General features: G+C 41.9%; 1 protein-coding gene across 1 annotated transcript in view; it reads right to left on the bottom strand.

The window, feature by feature from the left end:
* The window catches only part of SLCO5A1 (solute carrier organic anion transporter family member 5A1), a 114387-nt gene that overhangs the window by 42791 nt on the left and 53433 nt on the right, over positions 1–18163 (bottom strand). Inside the window, exon 4 of the mRNA XM_073329395.2 lies at positions 9465–9688. Within this exon, the coding sequence (XP_073185496.1) occupies positions 9465–9688 (224 nt within the window). The remainder of the gene's footprint in view (positions 1–9464; positions 9689–18163) is intronic.

Raw genomic sequence — 18163 nt, 5'->3', positions numbered from 1 at the left:
CAATCTACTACTTGTAGTATGTTAACATTTTATTGTAATTTTGCCTAAATAAACGTTTTTAAAAAATTGTATTTGGGATCCATTGATGATATTGCCATAATTTGGGAAGGTAACCAGTAGGATATGATATTTAGCCATATTTGTTAATAATGCATGTAGATCTAACATACTGAAAGTTAAAAAGCACATAACATACTCCTGGGGAAAACATAACACATAACATACTCCTGTGCCAAAAAATTAAAAAATCTGTGCACAAGATGTAAAAATCCTGCAAATTTTATTTATCAAAATAACACAATATAATCACACCAGTTTCAATTATTTTGGAAATTTATTTCAAAATACCTGTTGGCAACTATGACTGTAACAAAACAGACAAGAAAAAAAGATTTCCCAGGATTAGAGAGTTAAAGAAACTCCTACGACAACCCATTTCCTATTTCTCTGTCCCCTCCCTCCAGAACCCAGCCATGCGCCCACCCACCCCCAGCCCAGATTCCCACAACCCCTTCCTTCAGAGCACAGCCATGGGGTGCCCCCCAGCACAGACACTTGCACCCCCTCCCCCCAGAGCCCAGCATCAGGGCCCTCCCAGCCCAGACAACTGCACCCCTTTTCCCCCCAGATGCCTGCTATAGAGTGCCCCCCACCCCAGACATCTATACCACTTCCCCTAAAAAACCAGTTGCGCCCCCCCAACCCAGACACCCACACCCCCTCTGCCCTGAGCCAAGCTGCAAGGCCTCCCAAACCAAGACACCTGCACCCCCTTCCCCCCAGAACCCAGCCATGGGGTATCCTCCAGTCCAGACACACATACCGCCTCCACTCCCCTCCCCTCCAGAGCCCAGCTGCAGGGCCCCCCCAGCCAAAATACCTGCACCCCCTCACGCCCAGTGCCCAGCCACAGGGCACCCGCCAGCCCAAACACCTGCAACCCCTCAGCTCAGCCATGGGGTATCCGCCAGCTCAAATAACTTCACCACCTCCCCCCAGAGAGAGAAAAAGCCTGATGCTGCGTCCCGGGCTTGTACAGAGTTTCCTGCATGCCACCTCCTTCCTTCAGGAAGTACTGAGAACCAAAGCCACCTGGAATGCTCCAGCTCCCCCTTCCCATCCTCCCTGGCAGTGTCCTGTATTTGAGAGCTGGAGAGGTGGGCTCTGCTGGGTCCAGTGGTCCCTAATGGTAGCCAGCAGCTCTGCAGCACCAATTCTGCAGAGAAAAGGGAAATTCTGCACAGAACATTAATTCTGCACATATTCTGAATTGCGCAGTGGCACCAAAATTCCCCCAGGAGTAATAACAGTACCTTAAAGGTAAAAAAACCCAACGTTGTAATTATCCCAAAAACAAGCACTTAAAAGAAATTTGAACATGAGATATAGAAATTAATAGTCAAGGCACCTAAACAACCCTCACTCTGCCCTGTAGTGATACCATGGGATAACCATATAATTATGATTCATGCATTTTCATGTTTATGGTCCTAGATTAGACAAAAGTGATTTTAAAAACTATTTTCCCGTTCATGGTGTCACTACAGGTCAGAGTTTTCAATTAGCCTTAACTCCAGTTTAACATTTTCTTGTGTGGGAATGTACTGATCCCAAACCCACTGAACACTTTAATGGGCTCCAGATTGAACATATTACAGAGATGATGAATGGTTGAGTTGGTGTGCTTGTTGGAAAGCACGTATTGTGGGGTCTAGTATTCTGAGGTCAAATCCTGCTCTCCTTGCTGAGTTGACTTCAGTGGGATTATTTGTATGACCAAAGCAAGACAGATTTAGGCCCTTATAATTTCAAAAGTGGTCATGTTGCAAATCAGCATGTAAACTGTCTGTCTGCATCCAATTTTAATCTCTTCTAGTCCTCCAAAATTCTAGTAAATCAATTATAGATGGGAGGATTTATCATTTTGATCCAGTTTCAAATGTTTTCTTGCCAGCTTTACAAAGAAAAGTATTAAACTTTAAATATAAAATTTTGTGGAAAGAATTAATCCATAAATTGTGCTAAGAAGCTTTCATTTATTTTGAAACGTAAATGTTCTAGAATAGCCAAGGTAGTTAAACCTGCATCACTATTATTGAACATTTATGATATTGCAATGTCAAAACAGAAAGAAATAAGGTGACATTGGGGCAGGAAGATATTGATGCAAATGTAAGGAGATGGTGTTACAGTTTCTTGACAATGCCAAAAATATATCAATAAACATTTTTGGAAACCAAATTAGAATGACAAGGATGAAAAGGAAACACTGCTAAAATTTTATGATAGCTATATTACAGATTCAAGACATAAAAATACAAGTTTATCACACATTCAAAAGGAAATTTAAGAGAAAAATATCCAATTCACTACAATAGCATTAACTCCTAGTGTATCTCCCATTCCTCAGTCTGTGGGGTGATTTTTAAAGGGGCTAGGGGACTGTCAATGTTAATTATAGCCCTAACTGGGCCAATTTTTTAAAATAATTTTTGAAGGACCTCAGATATCACAGCAGAGGGTCTGGGCTCCCAGGGTTAGCCAAGCTGCTGAAGAGAACCGCTAATGTTGGGCTCGTGGAGGGGAGCAGTACAAATGGTCCCCCTGAGATAAGGTGGAGGACCAAGAACCTCATTTTCCTTCAAAACCTGGATTAATAGGGAAGGGAAGCAGAACAAGCACCAGTGCACCCCACCAGCAACCACGCAGCCATGACCGCCCTCAAAAATATGTGGCTGGCAGCCTCCCAAAGCAGTGGACTTCTGCTGCTGGGAGCATGAGACTGGAGAGGAGGAGGCAGGGAAAGCCATGGCTGATTTTATTGCCACTGGAAACTGGATTTCAGTTTGCCTATTTGGTGTTTTTAAACATATGTAGTGAGCAGCTGCTGTGGTGATGAGCACAGTAGAAAACCCTAGATTGACAGGTCACCCCCACTCCCACTGCTGCCTGCTGGCAGGGCCATGCCCTGCGCTTTTCTCTTCTTTGAGAAGGGAGCCTTACAAAGCACCGCAGAAAGGGAGAGAAGATGAGGACTGTGACTGGCTAGTCCATGTCTCCTAGCCCAACCTCCCTCAGAGTTGAGAATGCCAAAAACTGCTATACTGAATTCTCCATGATCCATCTGTAATTTCATGAACAATCCCATCAGAGAGAGAGAGATGAATTTGGTTTTCAGTAGTGAGTTGGAAGGAAAACGATGCAATAATTAGGCACTGAACAATAGTTCACAACAGAGTGAATGCTGGCCAAAACATGGACTATATTCTGTTCATTCAAACTTCCAGAACAATGGCCACCACAAATAGAACAGTCCTTTTATTATGATGATAAACTAAGTATTATCTCTAGAAATAAGATGAAACCAAACAGTGGAAGCTGAACTCTGGACTCAGGATTGAATCACAGTATCTCTATAAAATGCCAAATCCAAATGTCACAACACTTGGTAAAGTTCATAGTTCAATCTACATGATGAAACTCAGTTTCAGGAGTGTTTGGATTCAGGATTTTGGTATAACTCATTATAGAGATACTAAATTGATATTTTGTGCTGGACTTCTGATCTGGGGTTTTAATTTGAGTACATTTCTAGTCACATCTTTCAGGTTACTGAGAGCTCAATTTAATATGCTAAAGTTCATTGTTAATTAAAAACTAGCAGCTTTATTTAATATATCCTTTTGGGCTGCATATTGCACGTCTACATAGGGCTAAGTAAAACTCTAAGGATATGTTTACACTACCTGCCAGATCAGCAGGCACCGATCGATCCAGTGGGGATCGATTTATCGCATCTAGTCTAGACGCGATCATTCGACGCCCCCTCCCACCCCCAAGCGCTCTCCCGTTGACTCCTGTACTCCAGCTCCGCGAGAGGCACAGGCGAAGTCGACAGGGGAGCGGCAGCAGTCGACTCACCGCGGTGAAGACACCACGGTAAGTTGATCTAAGTATGTCGACTTCAGCTAAATTATTCACGTAGCTGAGGTTGCGTAACTTAGATCGATCCCCCCGCAGCGTAGACCAGGGCTAAATGTCCTGTACCATACCTTAGGTCTCCTATAAAACCTGTGATAGATTCTTCAGAGGCAAACTCTAATTTGATTATTCCAAATTATTGGCTTGAAACAGAGATTTTTTTCTGGACATTATACAATGCAAGTCATCTCGTAACAGCCTCAGGCTCCAGCTATATAACTTAATATCAGTATGAGCCACAGTTCTCTGGAAACTAAACTACAGTTCTCTAGCACAGAGGATAAAGTTAGTGCAAATTAAACAAATCCACTATGGAAAGAAAATGCACATCCAAAATTAGGTTTTCACTACTATCCTAACATGACAAAAACAAAACTCTGTCTGGCAGAAGCTTTATAAAGTTTAATTACATTATGAATAAAAAAAACTATACAAAATGGGTACAATAAGCGAAAAAATTGAAAATAGCTAAATTTGCCAGTCATAATAATTATTTAAGATAGGACAATATGTTGGAATTGTGGGTATAAAATAATGGATCCTTAAAGTCTCTACAATATCCAAGTGTCCAATATTTCAAGTATTATCTTTATTTTTGTAAATAAACAACGGCTTATCACAAGCCTAGTCATTTGCTTCAGAGTTGTCATGAAACCTTTTGAAATCCTACTGCTGTTTCTTCTTAAAACAAAAATATTAGCACTTATTTTTGCATAATTGTACATCAACGGCACAAATATAAGACGACTGTTGTTTAACAAGAACTTGCGGTCTTCTACCGTTTTGTCCTTTTCTAAGGATGCCCTTTCATTCTCTTACCATGTAAAAAGATTAGGTGGAAGAAAACAAAATAAATCTCTATCAGTTACATTACTTGTTAAAAAAAAATCACCCTTATAACAGCAATATATACAAGCTACTTTATTTACTCCTGGGGAAATTCTGCACAAAAAATTAAAAATTCTGTGCACAGTATTTTAAAATTCTGCAAATTTTGTTTGTCAAAACACCACAATATAATCACACCAGTTTCAATTATTTTTGGTCATTTATTTCAAAATGCCTGTCAGCAAGTATGGGCATTGGGGATTGGTCCTGCTTTGAGCAGGGGGTTGGACTAGATGACCTCCTGAGGTCCCTTCCAACCCTGATATTCTATGATTCTATGTCTGTAACAATACAGACAATAAAAAAAAGATTGAGGAAATGCTTTTTGACAAATAGATTCCTTACTAGGCATATTAACACAGAACTCTGAGTAATAATTCATTTAAACTACAATACAGAACCATATTTCCTGCACCCCTCAGGAGCAGTGCAAAGGCTTGGGGGAGTCAGGGGTAACGGAGGAGCTGAGGGAGAGGGAAGTAAATTGTTGGGAAGGAACCTGGGCAGGGTTGATAAAAATCAATTAAATCGGATTTTTTTAATTTAAATAGGATTTTTTTGATAAAATGCTTTGAGGAAAAAACCTATCTAAAGACAGTTTTAATTAAGATACTAATCTCCTGATTCCCAGTCCAAGTGTCTATTGAATTCCTGACGTTTGCTATTTTAATGGAAGACCTCAGGCACTGAGCCAGTAGCGTGTTTCTCCAGTGTCTTCTGACTTTTGCAGAGAAATATTTGCCCATTATAGAATACGAAATTGAACTCTTTCTAGGTGCAGGACTGAAGTCTGGCTCTAGCAAGATCAACCCAGCAATTTTGCTGTGTCCTCACATATAATGGACTATCAGCATGCTGCCATTCTCTTTTGCAAAAGTGATTGGAAACAGTATGAAACAGAGGACTGGGAGATGTGTAAACGCCGAAGTTCAGAACTGTCTGGATACAGGCCCATTTCTATTTAAAACATATAATTTAGAAAGAAAAGCAGAGATTATGATATAAATCCACTTAATTGATGTACCTGAGGAGTTTATAGAATGTTTAAACTCAGTACAGTATTTATCTTCTATACCATGCCAGCTGCAGGTTAATTAATCTAATTGTACAATATGCTTAGCTGAGGTAATTGCTGAAGGGTACGCAGGCACAGTGCCATACAATGAAACTATGCAACCTACATAGTAAAAGGAAAACTATGAGTCCATCTGTTTGTGTTCATGATTTATCGGCACTTATGGGATCAAACCTTGGTTTATATATTATACACCTGCTCTGGCCCAAGATACTTACACTGTACAGTACTCTCTATTTTCCTTCATATGTTATACCCAACTTTCTCTTTACTCCATTCCTTTTATTTCTTCTTCTGAGTCTGGCTTGGACTTCTCCTCAAGAGTTTAAATTATGTTTGTCCTTTACCATATTTTTTGTTTTGTTTTGCTTACAAGGGCTCAGATCCACAAAAGGACTTCTGCTCCTAACTCCATCATGTAGGTGCCACCAAAACTCTTAAAACCCCTGCTCGGCTACTGCCTAGTTATGGAGGCTCCCAAAATCCCTTGGTGCTTACATTTTTTTATGTTCAAGTCCCATGAGCACCTATATTTATGCTGCTGGGCACAATGCCTCAATTTAGGCACTGAGTGCCTACCTCACACCTAAGCCCCAGCAGGACTCTCAAACCACGTGAAGATCAGCATTCCCACACCTATCCTGGCTGCAGGGCCCGATCCAGTAGGCATTCTCAAAAAGTGCCTCTCTCTCAGAGGTGAGTGCCTTAAGCACCGGACTATAGAGTCATACTGTCTCTCTGGTCCAATACATATTTTTTATATAAAGTGGAATGGCTTCGAGAGATAGAGAGACCCCCTCTCATCAGAATATCCCACAGTCCATATATTAAGGCACTCACCTGAGAGCTATGAAACCTATGTTCAAATCCCTTCTCCTCATCAGGTAGAAGAAGGAATTGAACAAAGGTCTCTCATATCCTGGGGGAGTTCCCTAGCCACTGAGCTAAAGGCTAAATGTGGCTTCCCCATCCATTGTGTGGATTTGGGTGTGTACTGCCACTGTTTTTACAGGGAAGGGTTAGGCACCTGACTCGAGGCATCCTGTTTGAAAAGCTATCATGATTTAAGGCAAATCTCTTTTCCTTGAGCAATCTCAACTTGTTCAACATCTTTCTCACCTCCAAAATATAGTGCAGTTCTTAACCGTTCCACATGGTGAATCTCTCTTGTGGTGGAACTGAAAACTTTTAATACAATAGCCAATACTGGGGTGATTTACTAATGTTTTCAGTGACTAAAAAATTGTGAATTGATCCCTATACAGTATGTACCATTGTTATATGTAGTTAGGATGAGTACATGAAACAGAAGGAAATATGAAACTACTGGTTGTTATTCCCTCAGAGTAAGTATCTGGAAGGATCTCTCTAAAAAAATTATTTTGTTTTTCTTCTTTATTGTGGCCAGGTGCCTGTACAAACAGAACAGGCCCTTCATCTTAAAATATTGTGCGGTTTGAGAGACTTGGGCATGTCATGCTGATAACAGGAAACGTGCTCATGTTTCCCAGACCTCCCAAAGCTAGTGACACACTCTGGACCTAGCCAGAGAGCTCAGAATTACTTCTGCCAATGGCATGCCCCTAATGCCTGAAGAAAGAAATCCAACTGGCTACATCAACTTGTGAAAACAATTTTTCCTAATAAAAGCCACTAGTGCTGTGCGGATAGCAGTCTCTAGAGAAGTAACTACATCCAATTATTTGCCTCTGAATCCATTATCTTTTGAGCCTCTCTGAATGCACCATTGTGTCATCACTACTCACCTCTGATTGAGACACAAAATGAAGGAAGTTCTAAAGAACGTGACCTTGTACCTCTGTCTTGTTTGCTATGCACATCTGGTTATGACCCAGTTATTGTACTGCCAAGACAACCAGCACACAACACAATTATGGCCCTTTTGACTTTCCATTATTTTATCAATTTTCCACAGAGACTAACAGGACTTGCAGCTGTTATAACTATACACATCTGAGAGATAGCAAATGCCTTGCAAAGAAAGGTATTACAGATGTGGGCGGATGCTCCTTACAATTACATTAGAGAATACCATTAGTATGGTTAACCCCTTGTCTAATGGCTAAACAAAATGGTTAAAAGAACAGATTATTTATAAATATGTAATCAAAATTCAGGACTGTCACCAACACTAAGAGCAATTGTAACATTCAGTCCAGTGCTAACTGTACATCTAGGCTATGTCTACATAGCAATTAAACAACTGCAGCTGGCCCAGATCAGCTGACTCGGGCTCACAAGACTTGGGCTCTGGGGCTATAAAACTGCAGTGTAGACATTCAGGCTCAGGCTCCACCTGCAGCTGGCCCAGGTCAGCTGACATGGACCAGCTCTGGGCGTTTAACTGTTGTGCAGACATACCTCTAGAGTCGGGAGTTCAAATTCTGTCTAATGGCACAAATGACAGGAGCTTTCATGGTCCTTTTCATGGTCTCTTCATAGTTCCCATTGTGCTAATCAGAAAAATGCCACAAACTTGGCACCTTTAACAACCACTTCACAGGTGCCCAAAATTAGAACAGCAATAGTATAAAGACCCAGATGGATTCACAGAACTGTAGCAGAAATCTTGTCCTGTACCACTCCACGTTATGCCTTACTTAATTAAGCCTATGCTATCAATCTCTCTTTCACGAGCTCTAAATTCACGCATTTTTTAAAAAGTGACACTATTGCCTTTCTTCCAGTTACATTTCAACAATGTTTAGACTTTACACTAATAGTGTTATTGAATAAAATGTAAGTCTAATATAATTACTGGTGGATCCCTTTGCTTTAGTGAGTATTATTATTATTTCCTGATTTCAGAGCCTGACAAAAACATAGCACTCTGAAAGTAGACCCATAGAAACTTAATATCGAACTGGCAGAAAATGTATACGGAATAATAAAATATTCCACAACTTATTGCCCCAACACAAGAAAAGATGATGAGCAAGGATTCCTTTTTCCATTTTTGACAGACTATTACAAGTAAGAGGAGCACTTTATTCCAATGAGAATAATATGGCTTCACTGAAGATGTATATATTTACATTAAAGACTGTGAGGCACTCAGATACTATGATAATGGAGGTCATATAAATAAGTAAATTAATAAGATAGATAGATAGATATGGTTTAGCCAAGCTAAAAAGCTGTAGAAAAAAAACTATTCATTTTTTTCTCAGCACAGAAGACATTTGTTAAAACAAAGCACATGTGTCACCTCTCTGCAGCTAAATATTAAACACACTGTGATAATTTAAGGAAAAGGTATTCATATTACTGTGCTTTCACCATTCAGTATATCAGTCGTAACTGTGCTTTATAATTAGAAGAACAGACCATCTATTAAAACTTTTCTCCTCAAAAATATCCATCTCTTTTTAATATCAACAAGTATAATATGGCCAAATTCTGCCCTCAGTTAAATTCATGCAGGTCCAGAATATAGCCCTGTGTACGATCTTAAACCCTATTGTACATGTGCTCCTTTAAAAAAATATATATGCTTTACCTTTAACATTCTTTCCAAATCCCATAGAAGCAGGAATTGAACTATCCACTTGTCTTTTGCTGTTGGCTTTCTCTTTCATGACATCATCATCACTTGAAATGTCATCAGAGCTCATCTTCTTTTTCTTCTTCTTTTTATGTCGCGGTGGGAGCTTTTTTGGGAAAGTAAACATTGGGAATATCACAAGGAGCATTGCAATGGCACAAAGGAGGAATCCACTCCACCTAAAGTGAGGAAATACGAGTAACAGTTGAGAGCTAATGCATTATGTGGAACAAAAATAGCAAAGAAAACTATGTGGCGATCACTTTCTGTAACTAGATAGAAAACCGTATTTCACGCGAATGTTTGGAAAACCAATAAAAATATTAACAGAACAGAAGAGTCAACACAAAGCTTCTTCTGGGGTACTGAATGCAAAATGAAATCAAAGGAAGCATCTATTAAGAACACCACCATCATTCAGTTTAATTTTAAAAGAATTTACCTAGAAAGTATCAATTGATATGACAATAATGTCACTTTTGTGCTCTCTAGAGTTTATTGCTTTCAACAATACCGTACCAAATATTGAGGAGATGCTCTTTATTCAGATTTACTTAGCTCACACTCAGGCAAATTCCCACTGAAATTAATGGGATTTTGCCAGATTAAAAAATGGACCTTTGGAGACCCGAGCCCAGGGTTCCCTTATGCACAGATGGATCTCTGCTTTCCCATAGGCAGCAGGTATGATCAAGCATTTATAGAAAAGCACAGTCTCATTCCCTGGATCAGACGAAGGCATCTTGCAGGATCAAGTGTGTAGGACGGAGGTGAATGGCTGCAGGAATGCAGATCATCCTCCCTGGAGCCAGTAGCAGAGCCAGGTTTTGAGCAGTGGCAGAACCAAGAGGGACAATGGGTCATCAGTAGTGCCACTTTCAATTATACCTACTGGCTTGAAAAGGCGCCACAAATACACCTAAAAGTCAGTGGGTTGGGAGAGAGGAGGGTGTTACACCCCCTGCCTGCCACACTATAAGGCCTGCCACTGCCTGGAGCCCATAAGCTTTATTAACTTTCTCCAGGATCGCCCTCCATGCAGGGAATCTTCCTCAAAAAGGGATTTTAGGGACAGGTGCCAGATGGCGAATCCCACACTGCCAGCTGGTAGCCATATGGCACCAGAGCAGGGGATATAGGATAAGCTCTTGAGGTCCTTCCTCATCTCAAGAGATCTGCAGTAAGGGGAAAGGGTTTGTGGACTCCTGGTTTATTCGGGGGGGAGGAGGGGAGGGGGAGATTGTGAAGTTTCCTGTCCCCTACCTGGGTGTTTCCATAAAGAAGTCCAGCCTTAAGAAAGGAGTCCACAATTTGCCCAACAGAACTGCTCCAACCTACTAAAAACATGTGTCTCAAAAAAATACTGAAGTCTTTGGTCCTGATTCTGATCCCTCTTACATGGATGTAAATGAAGAGCAGATCCACTGAAATCAATGGTGTTACACCAGCATAAAACCAGTGTGAGAAGAGAGTCAGGCCCCTGCACTTCAAATCACTGTTTGTAGGGCTGAATTTCACATCTCTGTTCATCACCTGCACCTAGGGACCCAGCACCACTCACATAAAGACACTGAACCGAATAGTATACACTACATATAGGAAAATAGTCACAAAAGTCAACAGGACTATTTACATGAATAAAGGAAACAGCATTCGGCCCCCTTTTGCAATGCACAGAGAAATACAGGATATAATTTTAAATTGGGCCTAATCTGACATACATGTATGTGTGATGACTTGTGTGCCATGCAAAATGGGATCAAGAGTGGTTAGAGCTAGGACAAGCCAGGCACTAAAAACTATGCAGACAGCTTTCATAATAGCTAGGAAACATGAAGTGATGGCAGGTTTTGGCTATGTAGTTTTGATAGTAGGTAAACAGAAAATCACTCCTTTCAGCTGATAGGATACATAGAGAAGTTTGCATTAGAAATGGGAGTTTTAGGAAGCACTATCACACAGAGAATAAATTAGTACAGTGCATCAAAATACAGTAATAATTCCTTTTGGGATCTCAGGGCATGTCCACATGCAGCTGGGAACAGGCTCCCTGCATGGGTTCCCAGACACGTGCTCACTTTGCTTGAGCTAGCACCCTAAAAATAGTAGCAGGGGCGCAGCTTGGGGTAACTGCCTGAGTATGACCCTGCCGGATCCCTGGGGACCTACGCAGGCGGCTAACCCAAGCTGCTACCTTGGCTACACTGCTATTTTTAGTGCGCTAGCTTGAGCGATGCTAGTGCATCTACCCACTTACGCTGGAAAACCTCGTTCCAGCTGTAGTGTAGACATACCCACCAAAACATAAAGCATCGATCAAGGGGATCAATGGGGAGTGTGGCAAATTGCCAGCACTACTTTGATGGGTCTCACGCTTTCTCTTCTTGGGGAGGGTTCAGGACACCATTTCCTGCTCCTGAACTGGGGTATTAACTTCCCCACTAGTGTCCTAGAGGAGAGGAGTGGAGAGGGAAGGACCCAGGCCCACCCTATACTCCGGGTCCCAGCCCAGGGGCCCTAGGGATAACGGTAAACCACTTGAACGAGCGGTTCCTACACCTGGCCTACTTCCCTTCCTGCACAAACTAGGTGTCCCTTTACCTAGGGTCTTGGTCTTCTTAGCCCACCACAGCACTTCTTCAAATCTCCTCTGCTTCCCTCCAAACTGCTCTCTGCTCCAACACCAATCCACTCTGCTTCAACTCCTCCAAACTGCTCTCTACTCCAACACCAATCCACTCTGCTTCAACTCCTTCCCTTGTCTGATTAAAGCAGGGGGGTTTTATCAGGTGACTGGCTTCAGGTGCTCTAACTGGCTTCAGGTGCTTTAATTAAACTATAGCAAACTTTCTTCCCTCTACAGGGCATAAGGCTCCCTTCTAACACTCTCCTGCTGGCCCCGGTGGGCCAGCCTGTATTCCACCTTGGTCCCAAGGCCCATCGGGGACATTAGTTGGCGGCTCCTTCACGGAGCTGTGAGCACGGGCATGTTTTTGACACGGTTCATCCCCATCCCGGATACTTGCCCTTTTTGCAATGTGAGGGAAACCCTGGCACACGTATATTTAGAGTGTGCCAGACTGCAGCCCCTTTTTCGGCTCCTCACAAATATTTTATTATGCTTTTGGCTCCACTTTTCCCCTCACCTTTTTATCTACACACTCCCCATCCGTGGCCCCACAAAATCGCGAGATCTCCTGGTTAACCTCCTAGCCCTAGCTAAAACAGCCGTTTATAAAACCAGAGAGGGGAGATTGGCTAATGAAGCGTCCTGCGATTGTAGGGCCGTTTTCCGATCCTCAGTACATTCACGTATCCGGGCAGAGTTCCTCTGGGCGGTGTCCACCGACTCCTTTGACACCTTCGAGGAGTGGTGGGCACTGTCTGATGTTCTTTGCTCGGTGACCCCGTCTGGTTCCCTCCGCCTGACCCTTTGATTGAGGGGAAGTGCAAGAGACCCCAACCCCAGCCGTTGCCGCTGTGGATACCATCATCATTGTCACCTAGGAGGGGTCCTATAACACGTGGGTATACTCCTCCCCACCCCAAACCGCCCACCCCGCAGCTGCGCCCATCTTTTCGGGCACTCTCAGGAGAGGAATAATTGGTGACACTGGGCATGGCACTAGGTAACTCGAGGGGGTGGAAGACCACGAGTGTCGAGGAAGCCCCCCCGCTCTAGGCCACCAGGTAACTCAGGAGGGTGGAAGACCACAAATGTCGAGGAAGCCCCCCCACTCTGGGCCCAGGCTAGCCTGAACACTTCTCCCTCTTGAAGGCTGCTGTGTTATACCTTCTGTTTGCTCTTGTTTTGTTGCATAGTTTTGCTTTATCCTCTTTGGTGATTTTTTGTAAGTGTTACACAAATAAAATTCTTTTCTGCTTCAAAAAAAAAAAAAAAAAAAAAAACACTCTCCTGCTGGCCCCGGTGGGCTAGCCTGTATTCCACCTTGGTCCCGAGGCCCGTCGGGGACATTAGTTGGCGGCTCCTTCATGGAGTTGTGAGCACGGGCGTGTTTTTTATGCGTTTCACCCCCATCCCGGATACTTGCCTTTTTTGCAACGTGAGGGAAACCCTGGCGCACGTATATTTAGAGTGTGCCAGATTGCAGCCCCTTTTCTGGCTCCTCACAAATATTTTATTACGCTTTTGGCTACATTTTTCCCCTCACCTTTTTATCTATACACTCCCCATCTGTGGCCCCACAAAATAGCGAGATCTCCTAGTTAACCTCCTCCTAGCCCAAGCTAAAACAGCCATTTATAAAACCAGAGAGGGGAGGTTGGCTCATGAAGCATCCTGCGATTGTAAGGCCGTTTTCCGATCCTCAGTACATTCATGTATCCGGGCGGAGTTCCCCTGGGCGGCATCCACCGACTCCCTTGACGCCTTTGAGGAGTGGTGGGCGCTGTCCGAGGTTCTCTGCTTGGTGAGCCCGTCGGGTTCCCTCCGCCTGACCCTTTGATTGAGGGGAAGAGCAAGAGGCCCCAGCCCCTGCCGCTGTGGATGCCGTCATCACTGTCACCTAGGAAGGGTCCTATAACACGTGGGTGTACAGCTCCCCCCCACCCCAAACCGCCCACCCCGCAGTCGTGCCCATCTTGTCGGGCACTCTCAGGAGAGGAATAATCGGTTGACACTGGGCGTGGCACTAGATAACTCGAGGGGGTGGAAGACCACGAGTGTCGAGGAAGCCCGCCCGCTCTGGGCCCAGGCTAGCCTGAACACTTCTCCCTCTTGAAGGCTGCTGTGTTATACCTTGTGTTTGCTTTTGTTTTGTTGCATAATTTGCTTTATTCTCTTTGGTGATTCTTTGTAAGTGTTACACAAATAAAATTTTTTTCTGCTTCCAAAACAAAAAACAAAAAAACACTCTCCTGCTGCCCTCTGGCCATGCTGTATCACATGAGGCACCAGTCGTCTGTGGGCAAAATACTAAGTGCTAGAGATGACACAACTGCAGCATTGTACGTAATCTTGTACTTACATGATAGATATCAAAGAATTGGACAACAGACTAAAGAGATAAGAAGTTTCAATATTAACAATGAGGAACGAATAGGTCCCTTCTGACCTAAATATCTATGAATAGGCAAATGACATTTACATTAATTAGAACACAGGAGATAGAAAATTTTTTAGTGTTTTGAAGGATAAAGATATGGGGCACACCTCAAAAGGTATCTTAACAAGTACTAGGGTCAAACAAAAGTAATGGAAGCTAGGAAAGATCCAGACAGTGCAGAAGAAATTCCTTTCAACTTCTTACGTGGAACAGACAATGAAAGGCAGCATTAGAAGATCAAACTTATTCAATGCATTTTACAAAGATGTATTAAAACGACCCAGAATTCAATAAGCTGAGCAAAATGAATTTCTACTGAAATTCAGATGAAGAGTTAGAACAGTAGATGTCCTCAGAAGGGCTCTTACTGGATTCAGTTGACCTCATAATGTCTAAACCAAATTACATTTCTGCATAAGATATGTTTGTAAGGAAGAAAGGAAGGGTTGTTGTTTTTTCTAATAAAAAACAGAACCCACGGCAACCAACACTTTCTCCCTATAGTTACATTTACTCTGCAATATTATCTTCATACTTATTATTATTTTGATTATTAATATAATTTCCCCTAGGTTTCTGTGACAAGTGGATTTAGGCACTTCACAGTTCTAACACAAGCAAAGAAAGACAATCAGACAGTACATTACTTCAAGGGACACGGTTGAGGTTGCCAGGTCCCAAATGTGACTCTTCTTAAACTTCAACCTTATCTTAAAATGTATCGCTACTTTGGAAAAAAAATATCAAACCTCAGAAATAAGGACTGCAAAACGCTTAGAATTTTGAGATGAAAATCAATCAAATAAAATCTGCCCAAATGACACTCCCCTCCTTGGGGGAAATTTCTGGACCCCCATAAAATAGATGTTAGTGGCATGGATGGCTACATTTTGGATCTCCCTGCAACTGGACTAATGAATGTGTCAAAGGAACGAGCACATGATCCTGCACCATTAAAGTCCGTTTTTAAAACACCCATTAATTTTAGTGGTTCAGAATCAAGAACCAAACACACATTGCTCAGAAACAATTGCCTAATACTAGCTGGCCAAATTCTTTTACAGACTCTTATAATAATTTGCCAGCTACTTTTTCAATAGTGTTTCTCTACAGTGGATAAGTTGGAACGCAAATTACTTCAGTAAATGCTTCAGGACAGAAGTTTATTTAAACTTAATCAAATGTCAAGAAGCTTGTGAAGCCAAAGTTCAAAGACCAGCCTCTGGTCCTGAACAGGAATATTCCTGAATCAGTATTTAAGGGGTGAAAAACAGCTAATCTGCAATACCATGAACAGATCAAGATAGACTGGAGATGGAAATCTACTTATTAAGGATTATGTACTGATTTAGGCAGTTCCTGGAAGGACTAGGTGGATCATATGGGATTGGCCTTTTACTTCTATGTCATTTTTGGTTCAAATTTGGCACTAAACAGTAGTGACCTAGTCCAATTTCACCATCACAAATGGCACATGTTTTGGCAGTCTCATCGGATCAACCAAATAATGAATGGGCATGTAGAAAGAAACACACTCTTGCTCAAAGTGGTACCAGGTCAGAATTAAGGCACATTGGTGAAATAATATGGAAGACATTTCAGTGCTGCTGTCCATGCTATGCCTGTTCTGTGGAACATTACTTACCAGTAATTCATATTCTATAATTATAATACCTCTTTGCTCTTTTGTTCATGCTTCCAACAAGTGGCTTGGATGGAACTCTCATAACTGAATATTTTAAGCCATTAAGCCTCCGCACCAGTGGATGACTTGAGCATACCTGCTGATAGATGTAATACTTACCCTACACGTCAGTTCCTTTTAACATCAAAATGGTAACACAAAAGACATAACAAAATATCCCCATCTCTGTAGGTAAAATGGGTGGACGAATGAGAGCCTATTAAAATTATTTCCCTCTGAAAATATCTCTCTCTTGTCCAGGGTAAGTAATTTTGACAGATCCTACTATTGGAAACCAAAATGTTCTAGGGATGTTTCAGAATAGAAATAGGAAATGAAAAAAACGGTTATAGAAAAAAAGGAGAACGGATATTAACAACATTCCAGTGCAACAGGCATGGAATGCAACATTAATAAGAAAAAAAACTTTCTTTCACATAGTTGGGAAAAAGATACCTGTCAACAAATAGATAACACAGAAAAACTAATATAGAAATTTCTCTTTAAAAATATACACCTACAGGGCAGACAGAGTAAATCTCCACTCAACTCAAAAACAGATTTCATAATACATATAAGCCTAATGTGGATACATGATGCCCCACTTTGGAAAACTATACAGTACAGATACACCCATTTGGATGCCCAGCAAATCATTTGACAAGTACTAATCTGAGGCTCACTATCATTTCTGACATATCTCTGGCCAAATAAGCTTCAACATGCCCTGAAGAATTGCTAAGAATTAAACATATTTTGCACTTATGCCTTTTACTCAATATCTCAAAGCACTTTTTGATCACAAAATTAACCCAGAGAACACCTCTGTGAAGTAAGTAAATAGTAAAACTAAGACAGACTGGTTAAGCCCAAGGTCACACAGTGAATGACTGACATAGAACTCAGGAGTATGGATTTCTAGTCCACTACAGTGAAAATTCAGTCTAACAGCCATTTAAAGATCATTGTCTTGAACATTGTTTCACTGGATTTAAACTAATAAAACAAAAAACCTGAATGGATCTTCTAAGGGCTTTACTACATTCCAGAGAAGGAATAATTTCAAGACTAATTTGTGGAGGAAGGGGTTGTCAGAATTAGGTATATACACACCCAAGATATGGCTACAGTCATATAGCAGAAAGTATTAACCAGGTTGTACCACAGCTCCAACTTGGTTTGGCCTGCTGGAAATGGTGACATAGTGTTTGTAGTGAGAATAGATCTCAGGAAGTCCAAGACTGATGCTGAGGACATTTGAGAGTTGTTGATCTATTGGCTGAGGCTTTGACCTGAGCCAGAAGGAATAGCCTTCCAAGGGAAGCAGTGGGGGCAAAAAAATCTATCTGGCTTTAAGAGTAAACTCGATAAGTTTATGGAGGAGATGGTATGATGGGATAACATGATTTTGGTAATTAATTGATCTTTAAATATTCATGGTAAATAGGCCTAATGGCCTGTGATGGGATATTAGATGGGGTGGGATCTGAGTTACCCAGGAAAGAATTTTCTGTAGTATCTGGCTGGTGAATCTTGCCCATATGCTCAGGGTTTAGATGATCGCCATATTTGGGGTCAGGAAGGAATTTTCCTCCAGGGCAAATTGGAAGAGGCCCTGGAGGTTTTTCGCCTTCCTCTCTAGCATGGAGCACGGGTCACTTGCTGGAGGATTCTCTGCTCCTTGAAGTCTTTAAACCACAATTTGAGGACTTCAATAGCTCAGACATAGGTGAGGTTTTTCGCAGGAGTGGGTGGGTGAGATTCTGTGGCCTGCGTTGTGCAGGAGGTCAGACTAGATGATCATAATGGTCCCTTCTGACCTTAGTATCTATAAATCTATGAATCTAAACCTCCAAGTTGGAGCTGAGAATCAGAGAGGAACTGCATCAAGGATCTGGCAACAG

Source organism: Lepidochelys kempii, chromosome 2 (assembly GCF_965140285.1).
Source record: "Lepidochelys kempii isolate rLepKem1 chromosome 2, rLepKem1.hap1, whole genome shotgun sequence".
Lineage (NCBI taxonomy): Eukaryota > Metazoa > Chordata > Testudines > Cheloniidae > Lepidochelys > Lepidochelys kempii.
The sequence above is the reverse complement of the archived record's forward strand: the minus strand, read 5'-3'. Positions and strand labels throughout refer to the sequence as shown.